Raw genomic sequence first — 13,861 nt, 5'->3', positions numbered from 1 at the left:
TATTTTGTTAAATACTCAACGTTTAATATTTTAGACGCGACTGTTTAAGGGGCACTGTGTCAGCTCTAGGGTTGCTTTTGTCAAAAGACATCTGTTGCTTTTTTAAAAATATATACATGTATATATATTCTTGCGGTTAAGTACCTCATACTTATCTTTTCTCATCAAGTCAACCGCTTGCTGCTATTTTAGTACTTATGTGACTTTAAATGCCATTGAATTCTTACATATTTACAGTGCGAACTAAATATGAACATAAGTTTTATGTAAAACATAAAATTAATAATAAATAACTAATTTAATAGTTTATTTAAAATAAATATTTGAGTATTTTAATTTTGTTTAATATATTATGCAGTGTTTACCCTATCGAATGCTCACTGTTTCGTAGCTAGCACCCGTAAACAAAGAACAGCTGAGCTGTGTAAAAGTATCTGTGAGTTTTTGTATTGTGAAAACTCACACAAGATAAGCGGAAAAAGTTGCCAACCCAAGCGAAAAAATCCGACAAAAATAATAAAATTCCAAGTCGACAAAACTCACAATATCACGTATCTGTCAGATACAAAATACAGCCGTATCAGCTTGGTAGCAATTAGAAAGCAAATCACGTAGTCCAGCGAAGCTATGGCGAAGACCAACAACTGGAACTGGAGCACTAAGGGAATTCTGGTCAAGTGCGGAGGATTCTCATCGCAATTGGCTAACAATGTAACCGAAAAAGTGGATGGCGATCCATTGTGGGGATCTCGATTCGATGCCACAAATCCGGAGGCTGTGATTAAAACTCATTTGGATTTTCTGCGTAATGGAGCGGATATTATTCTAACGAACACGTATCAGTCCAGCGTTGAGGGCTTCGTCAAGTACTTGGGTGTGACCAAAGAACGAGGTGTAGAACTAATTCAAAAGAGTGTCCATCTGGCCAAGGAGGCCAAAAATCAGTACCTAAAGGAAACCGGCTCCGAGCTGGAATCTACTCTTCCTCTTATCTTGGGTTCAATAGGTCCCTATGGTGCATATCTTCATGACGGATCCGAGTACTCTGGCAGTTATGCGGACAAAATCTCCAAGGAGCAGCTAAAAGAGTGGCACAGAACTAGAATAGAGATATGCCTGGCAGCTGGAGTCGATGGCTTTAGCCCTGGAAACTCTTCCTTGCCAGATGGAGGCGGAGGCAGTTGCTGAATTCGTACTGGACAACTGCCCAGAAGCTCATTTTTGGGTCTCTTTTCAGTGCAAAGTGAGTAGTTGGTTGTGAATAACTGAATAAAATTATATATAATCTTAGGAAGTAAACAAGTTTAGTTGAAAATTAGCATTAGGTAAACATTAGCATTCGTTTCTTAGACGCAATGTAAAATTTTTCTTTTAAAGTTTATTTATATATATAAACTTAAAAAATGCAAACATAAATTTTAATATTTTTATATTTAAAAAATGCTGCAACCATGGTTCACTGAGAAAATTATTTAGATTCGTATTACATTTTTTATCTCAAATTGATTAAAGAAATCATATTTTTCTGTACGAACATAACTTATTCAGATAATCTCAAATAATTTAACTCAATTTTTTACACACACTATTTTTAATTTCAGGATGAAAAGCACTTGGCAAGTGGTGAATCCTTTGCGGAGGCTGCTCTTTCTATTTGGCGGTTGGTCCAAAGTCGCAAGGCTGAAAACCGATTAATTGGAATTGGGCTCAACTGTGTGAACCCATTAGATGTAACCCCTTTGCTAACATCTCTTACCAAAGCGGCCGGATCGGATCGTATCCCGTTGGTGGTCTACAGCAATCGCGGCGAGATTTACGATGCAAAGCTGGGAGATTGGACTGGGACCGGCGAGGAGGTGGTTAAATTTGTACCTGAATGGCTCCAGCTAGGAGCTCGCGTGGTAGGTGGCTGTTGCCGGGTCTATCCGACAGATGTGTTGGCGATCCGCAAGTACGTCGATAGCATCAACATAAAACCGTAATCGGTCTCGGAAGCACTTTGCGAGGACTGATAGCTGGCTTGTTGTTAATGCGAAGCCGTTTCGTGTGACTAGACCTAGACCTATTTAGTTTGCTAAATACATACATATTTGTGTACCCAGATCAGATGGGCTGCCTAATCAGAGAGTGGAAAAAAAGCGTGGACGGCTGGGAGACAAAAACCAGATTAAACGGGCGGAGCAAAGGTAAACAAGTGGGTTTGGGGGCAGGGGCTGGCGGACACCCAGCGACTGCTATAATTTGCAAACCTAGCTCAATCAAAATCAGGACAATCTCTGATTCAATTTTTCAAATAACAAAGTGCATTTGTCTTTTTAAATAAAATATATTTGTTTTTTTTAACTTTATTATTGACTTGGATCTGGATTTTTTTAAAGAGAACTTTATGTACATTTGATAATAGATACCTAGGGGAATGAATTAAATATATTATTATGTACTTTCGAGTAAGCAATAATTATAAAAATGTCTTTACTTTAACTTCTTGGAATCAATTATTTATTTCATTTTCCTGGGGTAACCAAAAAGGTATACACAAAAATACTGTTCATCATAAAATCAATCTCTCATTATCTAAAACAAATCTTTAATCACCCGCTTTTCACTTTTTTTAACTAAACTCTAGCCGACAAAATTTTATAAAGCAAAGCAAGACAAAGTTCACGCCTTTAATGTATGCAACATAATTTATATTTTTCTTATTATTTTACATGTCTTCCTGTTTGTTTTCCTAAAGACAGGTCTTATTTTTGTTTTTTTCTTTAAATCAATAATTTTATTTATTGGACTATAATCTTCTGCTATTGGAAGCACCGGCTGTCAACATCTGCAGTGGGCAGAGTCAACAACCAAGAACATCACTGAGTGTTGGTACTACGCGGCTGGCAGAGGTTATCGACGATGAATTAGCCAGGATCCCGAGCAGCATACTCCGAGTCCAATCGCTCGGGAACATGAACCACGCACTCCAACGATCTGACGATTTCATCAGCCTTGTGGAGGAGGAGTCGCTTTCAACCCGGACAATCAAATCTGGCTGGCCAGCGTCTGGCAGCTGTGCACTCGCCTTATCAACCATAAAGTATCACTTGTGGTGGGGGCACTCGCATGTTTATGTTTGCCGTTTTGTTTTGTTATAAATTTTATTTATTAATTTCGCTCTGATAAGCCTCGCACAGCTGAGTGGCTGCCCCAGAAAGTATAAAAGGCCCTCGACGAGCTGTAAAACACTTAAACGTTCGTCGAGCACCCAGTGCCACAGATCATATCCACCAGTCTGAGAGTTTTGTGAAAAAGAAAACCAAAAAGCTTGATAACCAGCCAGTCTAGCTAACGTCTAATAAAGTTGTTATTGAATTTAGCGATTTACAAGATCTATAAATAAGCTTCCAAGGTGAGTGCGGGACATTATCGTGTGTTTGTTGACGGCCTGGCTGCCAGAGATTCTCTGCCAGAGTGTGCTAAAATTCTCTTAAGAAGGGGTCCCTAGATAATGCCTTGCTAAGATATTACTAATTGATCATAAGTTGAATTAAGTAATAATAGAGTTTCAAAATTAAAAAAAAACATATTTGTTCTTCAATTTTTAAAGCAATTTTACTTACATGAGGTTATGACTATTAGTAGTGGTTATCTCAGAGTACATATGTACATCTTATAGATCATTCCTATAATATCAAAATGGTAAAATTGTAAAATGCAGTATCTAATCTGCAGAATGAATAAATGCTATTAATCAGTAGTTATACTTTCTAGAGCGTACTTCTTAGATTAAGTTGTTAGTGCATTAGTCTTCCGCTTTGACAAGTTCGTTGAACTAAAAAATGAAGATAAGTTTGTGTGATCCACTTCGTAAACAACTGTGCCAAAGTACTAGCTTTGGTGCAACTTTGTTGCTAAACAATCTGTATTTAATGGGCAATCAGCCAGATGTCGAAGCTTGGTTACATATATGTTATATACTAAAGCTCCCTGAATAAATTCATATTAATTATCTCCTATTCCAATGACGCGTGTAACTAATAAATAATTTTGCTTGGTGCCACCCCCCATTTGCAGTAACCTTGTAATCATGGGATTGACGCGCGTGCTGGTGAAGGATGGTGGTTTTGGCACCCAAATGACCGTCCATGTGGGTAACTCAGTGGATGGAGATCCACTTTGGAGTGCCCGATTCAATGCCACTAATCCGGCGGCCATCATTAGCACCCATTTAGATTTTCTGCAGAGTGAGTACCTAGTTACTAGGAGCAATTAGCAACAGATTAACTGAATTATCCTCCCTGACAACAACAGATGGTGCCGATATCATTTTAACCAACACCTATCAGTCAAGTGTCGAGGGTTACATGGAATACATGGAGTTGGATGAGGAACAGAGCATCGAGCTGATAAGGAACACGGTCCGTTTGGCACACATTGCCAAGGAGCGCTATCTTACTGAGTGCTATCAGGCCCAGCTGTCGGTTCCGGAAGGTAAATTCAGATTCTGTTGTAACTAACTTATTATATCGGTTTAATGATACGGATCAGTCGTTTCGTTAATCGTTATTTATTTTTAACTCCAGCCATTAATCAATTATAAACCTAAATAATTTTTTTAATTTTTAAGGTTACCCACTGATCATAGCATCCATTGGACCTTATGGAGCCCACTTGCACGATGGCTCCGAGTACACCGGTAGTTATGCTGACTACGTGCCCGCCAAGGAGATTACGGATTGGCATCGCGTCAGGATCGAGGCCTGTTTGGAAGCTGGCGTAGATGCACTGGCCATCGAGACGATTCCCTGCCTAATGGAGGCAGAGGCGCTTGTGGAGATGCTGTGCGATGATTATCCGGACGTAAAGTTTTGGGTGGCCTTCCAGTGCAAGGATGAGAATACTTTGGCACATGGCGAGACTTTTGCGGATGCGGCAAATGCGATTTGGGATTTGTTGGCGGAGAGAAATGCCCAGGATAAATGCTTGGCCATCGGGGTAAATTGTGTGCATCCCAAGTTTGTGACTCCGTTGTTCAAGAGTTTGAATGGAGATCGCGATGCCGATGACATGATTCCCCTAGTTGTCTATCCCAATAGCGGGGAAGTTTACGATGTGGTCAATGGCTGGCAGGGAAGGGAGCACTGTGTCCCACTTGCAAATTACGTACCCGAGTGGGCGCAGCTGGGGGCAAAGGTAATTGGAGGATGCTGTCGAACCTATGCGAGAGATATTCGACATATCGGAGAGGCAATTCGCAGCTGGAACAAGCTGAAGAAGCTCTCCTAAAGGGAAACTCTTCAAATGGGGGGTTTTTGTAAATCTGAACAGAACAAAATGCATTTCAAATTAGACTTGTAAATATACCTAATAAGTTAGTAAGGCTAAAAATTAGTATAAATAAAGAAAAGACAGACAAATGTTTACCGTTTCTTAATTTACCGATATCTTATAATAATATTTAAATATATATTTGCAAATTTATAGAAAATAAATAAGTTACTATTGCAGACAAGCAATTGTTAAAAAGTTTAATCACTGCCATGGAAAGACTTTTTAACATGAACTATATGTTCTTTTTTCAGTAAAGTAATTGTGATGCTTAATGGTCAAAAAAATAAATACAATTTAAATTTCTATAATTCCCGCTTCTTTTCGATATCATACTATCGTTATATCAATTTCCAGTCACCACGAACTCTTGATATATTTTAATCTTTGTTAATTCGTCGATAGTAGAAATCGACATATCGGGTCTTAGTAGATGCCTTACAATAAATAAATAATATTTTGCGGATAAATAGGTATTTCTCAATCTAAAATTTAATAAATGAGATAGAATACCTAAAAATAATCGAGGTATTGATTCCTTTCGATAGTGTCATCGATGTTTTGACAGCTAGTCGAACTAACGCCGAAAAAAGAGAACCAGCTGTGGAGATTTGCAAAAATTGTAGATAATTTAGTTATTGTAAAGACCAGGCTCATTTAACCGACAACATGTTGATCAAAGTAAAGGTTAGTGGTTTCAAATGTATATTCGCAATAATATATAAAGATGGCGAAATAAAGGCGCTGAACCCGTGCCAAGCGTCACATCAAACAATAAAATCAAAAGAGAGTCTATTGTATATGTACGTCCATTTATTAACTTTAAATATGTATTATTTTATATTCCATTAGACCCTGACCGGCAAGGAAATCGAGATCGACATTGAGCCCACAGACAAGGTGGACCGTATCAAGGAGAGAGTGGAGGAAAAGGAGGGAATTCCGCCACAGCAACAGCGTCTCATTTTTTCCGGCAAGCAGATGTGAGTTGTTGTTTTATTAGATTAGTCATTGATTTTAACTGATTTCCGATTTAATACCATTCAAGGAATGATGACAAGACTGCGGCGGATTATAAGGTGCAAGGGGGGTCAGTCCTCCACTTGGTGTTGGCTCTGCGAGGCGGTGGTTCCATCCTAATACCTTTTCTGTAATTATCCTGTTGTTAAGCGGAAAACATTCATTTAAACTCTACTCAAATACATTAAGCTTGAGAAGCATCATTTGAAGAAAAATATGTATAAACTAAAAAACCAGTAAAAAAAAGTGGTAAAAAAGAAATGCGTATGCGCATCGGGAAAATGTAAAGAAAAATGTGTAAATGAGCGCATAAGAATGTTGTAACAAGATTTAAAAATATCAAAAATGCATTTATTTTGAATAAGTGGCCGTTTGCAGTTTTTAAGTTCAGTTCTGTTTAACAAAACGTCCGACTAGCAGGTGATTCTTTGGCGTGCACTGCTCCGGTTTCAAGCGCGTCAGGATAACCTGGTAGCCCGCCTCCTCCGCTTGCAGCTGGCGATCGGTGTCCACTACTGACATACAAAGAAGTCCCTGGAGCGTGGTTTCTGGCTTACAGTTGGTGGTGCCCATCTCGTGTGCCTGATCAGCCGAATGAGCTATGTACATGTAGTCCTTTGTGCCCAACACACTTTGGAAAGATTCGCTTAATGGATATGAAATGTGAGGCATAGGTTGCAGGGATCCGTAGCAGCACGGACAGCAAACAAAATGTGCTTTGGCCCTCCGACATTGCTGCAAAACGATATCCGTGGCAGTTCCGCAGGCATGTAAAGAGGCCCCGATCTCGAAACCTCCTATGAAGTAATCTATATTGCATTGGTAGAAGACACAGTTGGTCAAGCCCAATTCGATTGTTCTCTTTTGAGCCTGGAGCAAAGAGAAGGCTTTGTTTTCCATTACTATAATAGTGCACTTTGGCAGTTTGAGGGCGAGAAGTATGGCCAAGTGTCCAGTTCCGCTGCAGAAATCCACAATGCGATCGCCTGGTTGAGCCAAGGAAACAACCGCATTAGCCATGTTCTCAAGCTGCTGTCGTTTCCTTTCAAGGCGCTCCTTGGGCAATGCTGAACTCTTGGCATGTGTGGGCTCAATCTGTTCCCAGGCGATGATCTGCTCTCCGTAGGTATGTTCCGAATCCGAGTTGAAATTGCAGCTGCAGCGATGACAACTTTTCAAGGGCCGCTTCAACTTCTAGTTGACTGGTGTAGATTCGATTTCTGGGCTTGTATCGCTTCGGATCGGCTTTATAAAGACTGGTGGCTTCACAGTCGGGGATTCCGAGATCTCCCGGAGGGGTTAAAACTTCTTGAGGTATATAAAGTTCCTTCAGGATCCGAGCGCACCTTCCATCAAATGAATCGATCTGAAACAAATAGTTTATTAGCTTTAAAAGGGCAAGCAGTTTTCTTTACTAACCTCACTGAACCAAGTACTGGTGAGTGGAAAATGAGGTAGCATTTGACTGCAATGCTGGAAGATTATCCTTAAAAGAGGATACAGAATCAGATCGGCAATAGTAAAACTAATGCCCTCGGCAAATCTGTGCTCTATAAGCAGCTCCTCTTTAGGCGTGGTACACTTAATCTGGACTCGTTCTCTTCTCTTCACTTTGCTTCCATTTTCCGTTTGATTCGCTTGATCCCTGGCCTGCTTATAGATGTTATGCATCCTCACCGGCTCATTCATATGTTGCTCGAACCTTACTACTTCTGGTGGTACAGAATCCAAAGTGTGGCCATTATGAAGTTTACTTACAACGTCGACTACATCCACCTCGCAAAACCTAGTCCAAATCGAAGCTTCTGACGGAGCTAAAAGGCAGCTGCCCTTGAAGCCCAAAAGTTTCTTTAATTCTTCATTCGGTTGTCTGGAAATAAGCTCCCTGAAGCAAATTTAAAATATATACAGATCAATATTTGGATAACTAAATCATTAAAACCAAATCACACTGACCAACCTGCAAACAGCGCAAGTTCCTGCTATGAAGGTATTACCATCCTTTTCGTAAATCGGAAGTTTTAAATCCCGGATGGCGGGCAAGGACAAAGACGCGGCTTCCCTGCACGTGATGTGCTGATCCGTCAGTTCCCTTTTCAACTGGGAACTCCGTAAAGCTATTTTACCACCTTCGATCTTGACGGAGAATTGATTAATACCTTTTATTTAAGTTATAAATATTTAAATCAAACCTTTGTAGCAACAAAATTAACTCGAACATGTTTAGGATCATTGAGAAATTTGTATACAAATAATGCTAGCAACGATGAAACACTAGTGTAAATAGTCGTTCTAGTCTCCTCCTTGTGCTTCTGAGTACTGATCTCGATCTCTAGGTACAACTGATCCATAGTTTCATTAATAACTAAACAAAAAATCAAAAATAAAATAAACGTGAGGAAATAATATAATAAACCAGCTGGGGGCCAAACAGCAGTGCTGCCTGACTAGTGGTATCCCCCTCCTTAGTTGTTAGTCTGGTAACATTGCCAAAGAAAAGGAAGAAGAACGTTTGGCATTCACCTGAATTCGTTGATTTCAAACTGCTTTTTAGATTTTAAATTTAAATTTTGGTTATCATTAGTAATTATTTAATAGTTTGGGGTATTCCTATACTGGGGTATTTAAAAAATTTCAATAAATTTAAATAGTGTGCCTAACTAACAATCAAAAGCAATTTGAAATATCTCAATTTGTGGAGCATGCCTGAGGAGCATACATATATGCCTTAACATTGTACATTTAAGTATCCCTCATTTTAAAATTTGAATAGAATTCAATATGTATTCAATAGAATAGAATAGAATTCAATATGTATTCAATATAAGTTCTTGATGACATACATAATTCAATACATCTATGCATTAATTTTGTACATCCTTTTGGAGGTACTAAACTCTCGTTCTGTTCCGCCTTTTGCTTGACCATCCTTTTTTTATGTTTTCTGCCTCCCATTCATGTTCTCACTAACTCCCCTCTTTTTGCCATGTTCACATTATGGTGGCTAAAAATAAAGAAGTTCTTGTGGCCGCCGTTCTTCTGGCTCAGCAAAAAGGGCAACATAATTCTTGTCGATACTCTTCTCTTTGAAAATGAGCTTACTTCTTTGTTTGGAAATGGGTTTGAAAGTTAAATCATAATAATTTTAAATAAATATGTAATTGTATTTTGAACATTTAAGGAGTCTTGTACTGTAAGCAAAAATTATGTTTTAAATAACTTTTATTTATTTTTTGTCACTTAGATTATATGTTTTAAGAGAAGCGTATTCCGCATAACTCAGAAAATATGTACCTAGCGAGGATTTCTAAATTTATAGTTTTTCTTTTCAAAATTTGTTATTTTGTAAACTGTTGATTTCAACAATGAGTGACAAAGTAAATTTAAAGGGTATAAACTACCTCATTGCTGACGAGTTAATTTTATCCATTTCAAGTAATGATGGGCCTAAGGAATGGGGAATGGTCACAAGGTATTGGTAATAGCGATGCGGAATGGAAAATGGGGAATGGAGGAGCGAACGCGGCTGAATGTTGGACTGCTCCATTTACCTGCTGCAGTTTGCTGCGTGCCTGCTGCAATTTCTAATCGAAACGAAACCTTCTACCCTAATGATGGCCTCGGGAAATAACCTTGGCCCTTTGTTAGCTGAAAAATTGGAGTTTTGCCTGCCGAGATAATAATTTTTTTTTGGTTTTGGAGGGAACTTGAACTTGATGGTAACATGCAACATGCTGCATGTATGAGATCGCTGAGTTTAAAAAACTGTTCGCCTGCTCGAAGTTGTTCCGTTAAAATCTGTGCGCTAGGGCAGAGGCCACAAAATGTTGCACAAACATCGAGGGGAGCAACATAAAAAGGGCCAGCACCAGTTGTCTCCCTTACACTCACCAACTCTTTGCGAGCCCTTCGGCAACAATGCAACAAAGCAACACTGTAGCCCTCTCGCTCTGGCTTAGAATTCTTTTTCTCTTGGAAATGACATGGGGAATATACATACATAGCATGGGAATGGGAATCGGTATGGGAATCGGGAACTGGACGGGAAGGGGTGCTTTACGTTGGAGCTCTAACTGCTTCTGATGTTGCTTTCTAGCACTGCTGCTCGCCTGTTCCCGGACACCATCGAAATTTCACATGTATTCCCACGGCCTGAATTTTCCCATGAAGAAGAGGAAGAGGATGGGGAGAATTTCAACAAGAGACAGCCGGAGAATCGCTCACACACACACTCTACCACTTTTTTTTTCCGTTTGCACTGAGTCTGCTCCCAGGGTCGATACACTGGAAAAGATAATCGGCGTAATCCTGAAGAGGAAGGAATTTTGTAAAGAGGACTAAGATTCCGCATTTTAAACGAACTTTTTTAGGGTTGAATTTACTTGTGCTAGTTGCTTTTATTAATAATAAAGATATACTACAGTAAACTCGCAGCTCGTTTCAAGGATATATTAAATACTATTTTTAGAGCATACTTTTAGGCAGAATCAAATTTGCATCAATTCATTTTTTAAAATTTGAAAAGGTTTATTAAAATAAAGTACTTGATCTTTCTTATAAAAACAAAAATATATAAAAATAGTTGTTTGTAAGTTATTATGTAACTGTAGATAGCTGATAATTTTTCTAGTCAAAGTATTAAACATTAAGGTTTAAGTTTATTGTAAAAAATTTTAGTTATAATATAAAAACCACAGAATTTATTTTGTTCAGTGCACCGTTCTTCCGTTCCTTCAGCTCTGCTGGTCGTTTTGTTTATGCTGCTGATGCTGTTGATGCTGCCCCTTCTCATATTCCCAGGGCCCTGCTCCACCTCCCAATCCATGGCAGCGCCTCAAGTCCAGACTGGTCCTGGTCATGGACCCTTGTCCCTCTTCGTACTTTACTTCTGCATCCGCTTGGGTTAACATCTTCTTCATCTGCTTTGCTCGATGTCGTGTCCGTCCTCGGCTGCGAATTCCTTTGGTTTCCAAGTCTGGCTTCTTTAACCTCTCCTTGCTAAGGCTTCACCTGAATCTGCAGCACTGTGGAGACTGTGTAGAAGTGGATAATAATGTAATGTGATCCTATGTATTATGATTATCTGGTCAAAAATCATCATTATCGCTTACCTTCCAATATCCTTATCAACCTATGGTCACCAACTTCTCCTCAAGGGCGGAACCCACAGGCGGTACAAAAAGGTCCCGATAGCCGAAATCAGAGACGTGGTCACGTGGACACTATATTGCAGGGGTACGTATATAAACTCTAGTCCGTGGAGGGAATTTGGTCGTAAAGTGTGGATATTGGAAACTGGTACTATTGCCATGGCTCGAAAAAATATAATTTAAAAAAAAAAGTGGTGCCTAAAAACAAACAAAAACCTTAGCAATGTGAATGATAGGGAAGACCTACTGAGAACTCTCTATCACAGATTTCTGGGGTTCTCGTAGTTTAAATAGAAATACATTATTTTGCCCACTGTGCATCACCAAAAGCGGCCTTGGGGAGCTCCAGGAATGTCTAACCAATTGGAGCCACTTCCTCTGCCTGATTCTTCGCTTTCGCCTGCCCCCTGCCCCACGGCCTTGGACAAGGCTTCTTCTAATGGTCGGCTCCACGAATGTCGTGTCTATACTCCTCTTCATCCACTTCACTACTCTGTCCCTCTCCTTTTTAAACTTCAGTTCCCGATAATGTGGCATTGACTTGGCAGCAGTTATTCCAGTTATGTGTGCCACACTTCGTCAGACATGCAGCTATATGCTTCGGCTACTGCACTCCTGGTCCGTCAATATGTTCAAGGATTTTTTCATGCTTCCAGGCATGCCGATGACGTAGGTTGGTACTCGGGTTTCTCTGAAAGATGAGAACGAAATTAACCAAAAGAAGCTACCTTAAAAACGTACTGTTACGGTATAATTTTCAACTTATTTGGGTTGATTTATTGGAAACATAAGATGAAAATGTAATAAAAACCCTCAAAATATTTTAATCATAAGAATAATTCCTATTATTTGGTAGTTTAAGTAGGGGAGATACATAAACAGAATTTTTGAATTTTTCTTTTTGCGACTCAAATCAGAGTCCCTAGAATGAGCTCCGGATATTCCGAGTATAACTCTATCCACCACTCAATTCGAAAATATGATTTGCCCCCAAAACCACCACTCAGTTGCTGCCCCACACAGCACAACAAAAGTGTGTATGTGCACTCTCTCAAAAGCGACTCCATGGCCATGGCAAGAGGTAAACCAACAAACAAACATTCAAACAAACACACACCGCACATGGGCCTGAGAAATTCACACTCAGTTGAAACGGAACGAAATCGGAGGTCGAGTGACTGCCACTGCGATAAATCTCATCGGGAACTGGTTACTCGGCCTGGGCGCCTGTTCGTTAGAGTCCATGAATCGAAATTGTGTGGCTCAAGTGACGATATTGTCTTTTTTCGATTACACGTTTCCCATCCCGTTGCCACGATTCGAAAATTAGTGTTGGATAAGTTGCGGTCTCTTCGGAAAAAGGGAAGTAACAGTCGCACGAAGAAGATACTTTTTGGCTGTGAACTTGTTTTTAATAACAAGAGGCAGAACATACTTGCAAAATAATATATGCTCACTGCTCAACAGTTGAGTGTTTCAAGGGCCAAGTGGGGAGCGGAGCTAGTACCGACTCCGGGTTCTTTCGCGTTCGTCTTATTCGCTCCGCTGGCGCTTCCAATTCGAACAACTAGAGCAGTGAGCAGCATCATTTAGATTTAGACCGGAATTGTAACAGGCCCGCAGCTCTGGTAGACCGATTTTTCAACTCGCCGGCGATTATTCTCGCACTATAGCTGTACTGCTTCACCGGTCCAATCGTTGTCTCGTTCGCACACTGGGGAGCTTTCGGATAAAGCTTCGAGATGGTGCGCTTTTTTTAAAATTTATATTTAAACTTTACAGCAACAGTTGTTTATAGGCAAAATGTAATATAGTCCATGTGAGTAAAGTTATATTTGAGAATAATTTCTTCTTCATAATTTCATTTTTTGTATTTACGTTTTTCAATGATTCCAGAAAGCCATTTTTACAGGACTTTTTATTCCACTTTTAATTTCTACCAAGTAACATTAATGAAATCAGTTTTGTAAAATTTGTTTATTATTTTAACATTTAAAATTACGCTTTATATTAGCAGATCGCGCGCGCCAAGACGTTTCCATCGATACATTAGTCGCCTATCGATTGTCGATGTCACTGCTACACCAAAAGTAACACTGCATTGGAATCAGCTGGCTCTGCTCTGCCGAAATTGGCAGAAATCAGAAGTTTAGTTTAGACGCAATACTGAAAGGATTTTCCAATTTTACCGGCCCAAAACAAAGATCACCGACTTGAGACAGTGGAAGGGGCACCGGCGAGACTCTTATCGACAAAGTCGCTGTTAATATCATCAAGTGACGTCGTGGTAAAATGCTGCACAGTCCTCTGGCCTTGCGAAATTCTGCGACAAAAACAACAAAGAAGCGTCGCCTCAAATAGGAGAAACAAAAAATCAG

The 13,861-nt window shown here is 39.7% G+C and overlaps 5 protein-coding genes across 5 annotated transcripts; 3 read left to right on the top strand and 2 right to left on the bottom strand.

Annotated features, from left to right (window-relative positions):
* Positions 1-354: 354 nt before the first annotated feature.
* On the top strand, positions 355-2,491 carry LOC108106947 (homocysteine S-methyltransferase 2). Its single transcript, XM_017214215.2, is given in 3 exon segments — positions 355-1,137; positions 1,139-1,243; positions 1,602-2,491. Coding segments are annotated over 3 exon segments (996 nt in total). The 5' UTR covers positions 355-627; the 3' UTR covers positions 1,983-2,491.
* A 732-nt stretch (positions 2,492-3,223) lies between these two features.
* LOC108106946 (homocysteine S-methyltransferase) lies at positions 3,224-5,402 on the top strand. The gene is made up of 4 exons (XM_017214214.2): positions 3,224-3,394; positions 4,060-4,229; positions 4,297-4,476; positions 4,613-5,402. The coding sequence occupies exons 2-4, from the start codon at positions 4,073-4,075 to the stop codon at positions 5,269-5,271; spliced, it is 996 nt and encodes a 331-aa protein (XP_017069703.1). The 5' UTR covers positions 3,224-3,394; positions 4,060-4,072; the 3' UTR covers positions 5,272-5,402.
* A 463-nt stretch (positions 5,403-5,865) lies between these two features.
* On the top strand, positions 5,866-6,700 carry LOC108106948 (NEDD8). The gene is made up of 3 exons (XM_017214216.2): positions 5,866-6,000; positions 6,166-6,296; positions 6,362-6,700. The coding sequence occupies exons 1-3, from the start codon at positions 5,983-5,985 to the stop codon at positions 6,465-6,467; spliced, it is 255 nt and encodes an 84-aa protein (XP_017069705.1). The 5' UTR covers positions 5,866-5,982; the 3' UTR covers positions 6,468-6,700.
* On the bottom strand, positions 6,663-8,787 carry LOC108106944 (glutathione S-transferase C-terminal domain-containing protein homolog). Its single transcript, XM_017214213.2, is given in 5 exon segments — positions 6,663-7,482; positions 7,484-7,699; positions 7,753-8,218; positions 8,294-8,469; positions 8,526-8,787. Coding segments are annotated over 5 exon segments (1,779 nt in total). The 5' UTR covers positions 8,685-8,787; the 3' UTR covers positions 6,663-6,720.
* A 2,192-nt stretch (positions 8,788-10,979) lies between these two features.
* On the bottom strand, positions 10,980-12,641 carry LOC108106907. The gene is made up of 3 exons (XM_041819782.1): positions 12,601-12,641; positions 11,445-12,174; positions 10,980-11,366 (listed from the first exon to the last, which is right to left on the bottom strand). Exon 2 carries the CDS (start codon positions 11,642-11,644, stop codon positions 11,471-11,473), a length of 174 nt encoding a protein of 57 aa, XP_041675716.1. The 5' UTR covers positions 11,645-12,174; positions 12,601-12,641; the 3' UTR covers positions 10,980-11,366; positions 11,445-11,470.
* Between the last annotated feature and the right edge of the window lie 1,220 nt (positions 12,642-13,861).

Source organism: Drosophila eugracilis, unplaced genomic scaffold, assembly GCF_018153835.1.
Source record: "Drosophila eugracilis isolate 14026-0451.02 unplaced genomic scaffold, ASM1815383v1 contig_952, whole genome shotgun sequence".
Lineage (NCBI taxonomy): Eukaryota > Metazoa > Arthropoda > Insecta > Diptera > Drosophilidae > Drosophila > Drosophila eugracilis.
Note: the sequence above shows the minus strand (reverse complement) of the source record. Positions and strands in the feature narration are given on the sequence as shown.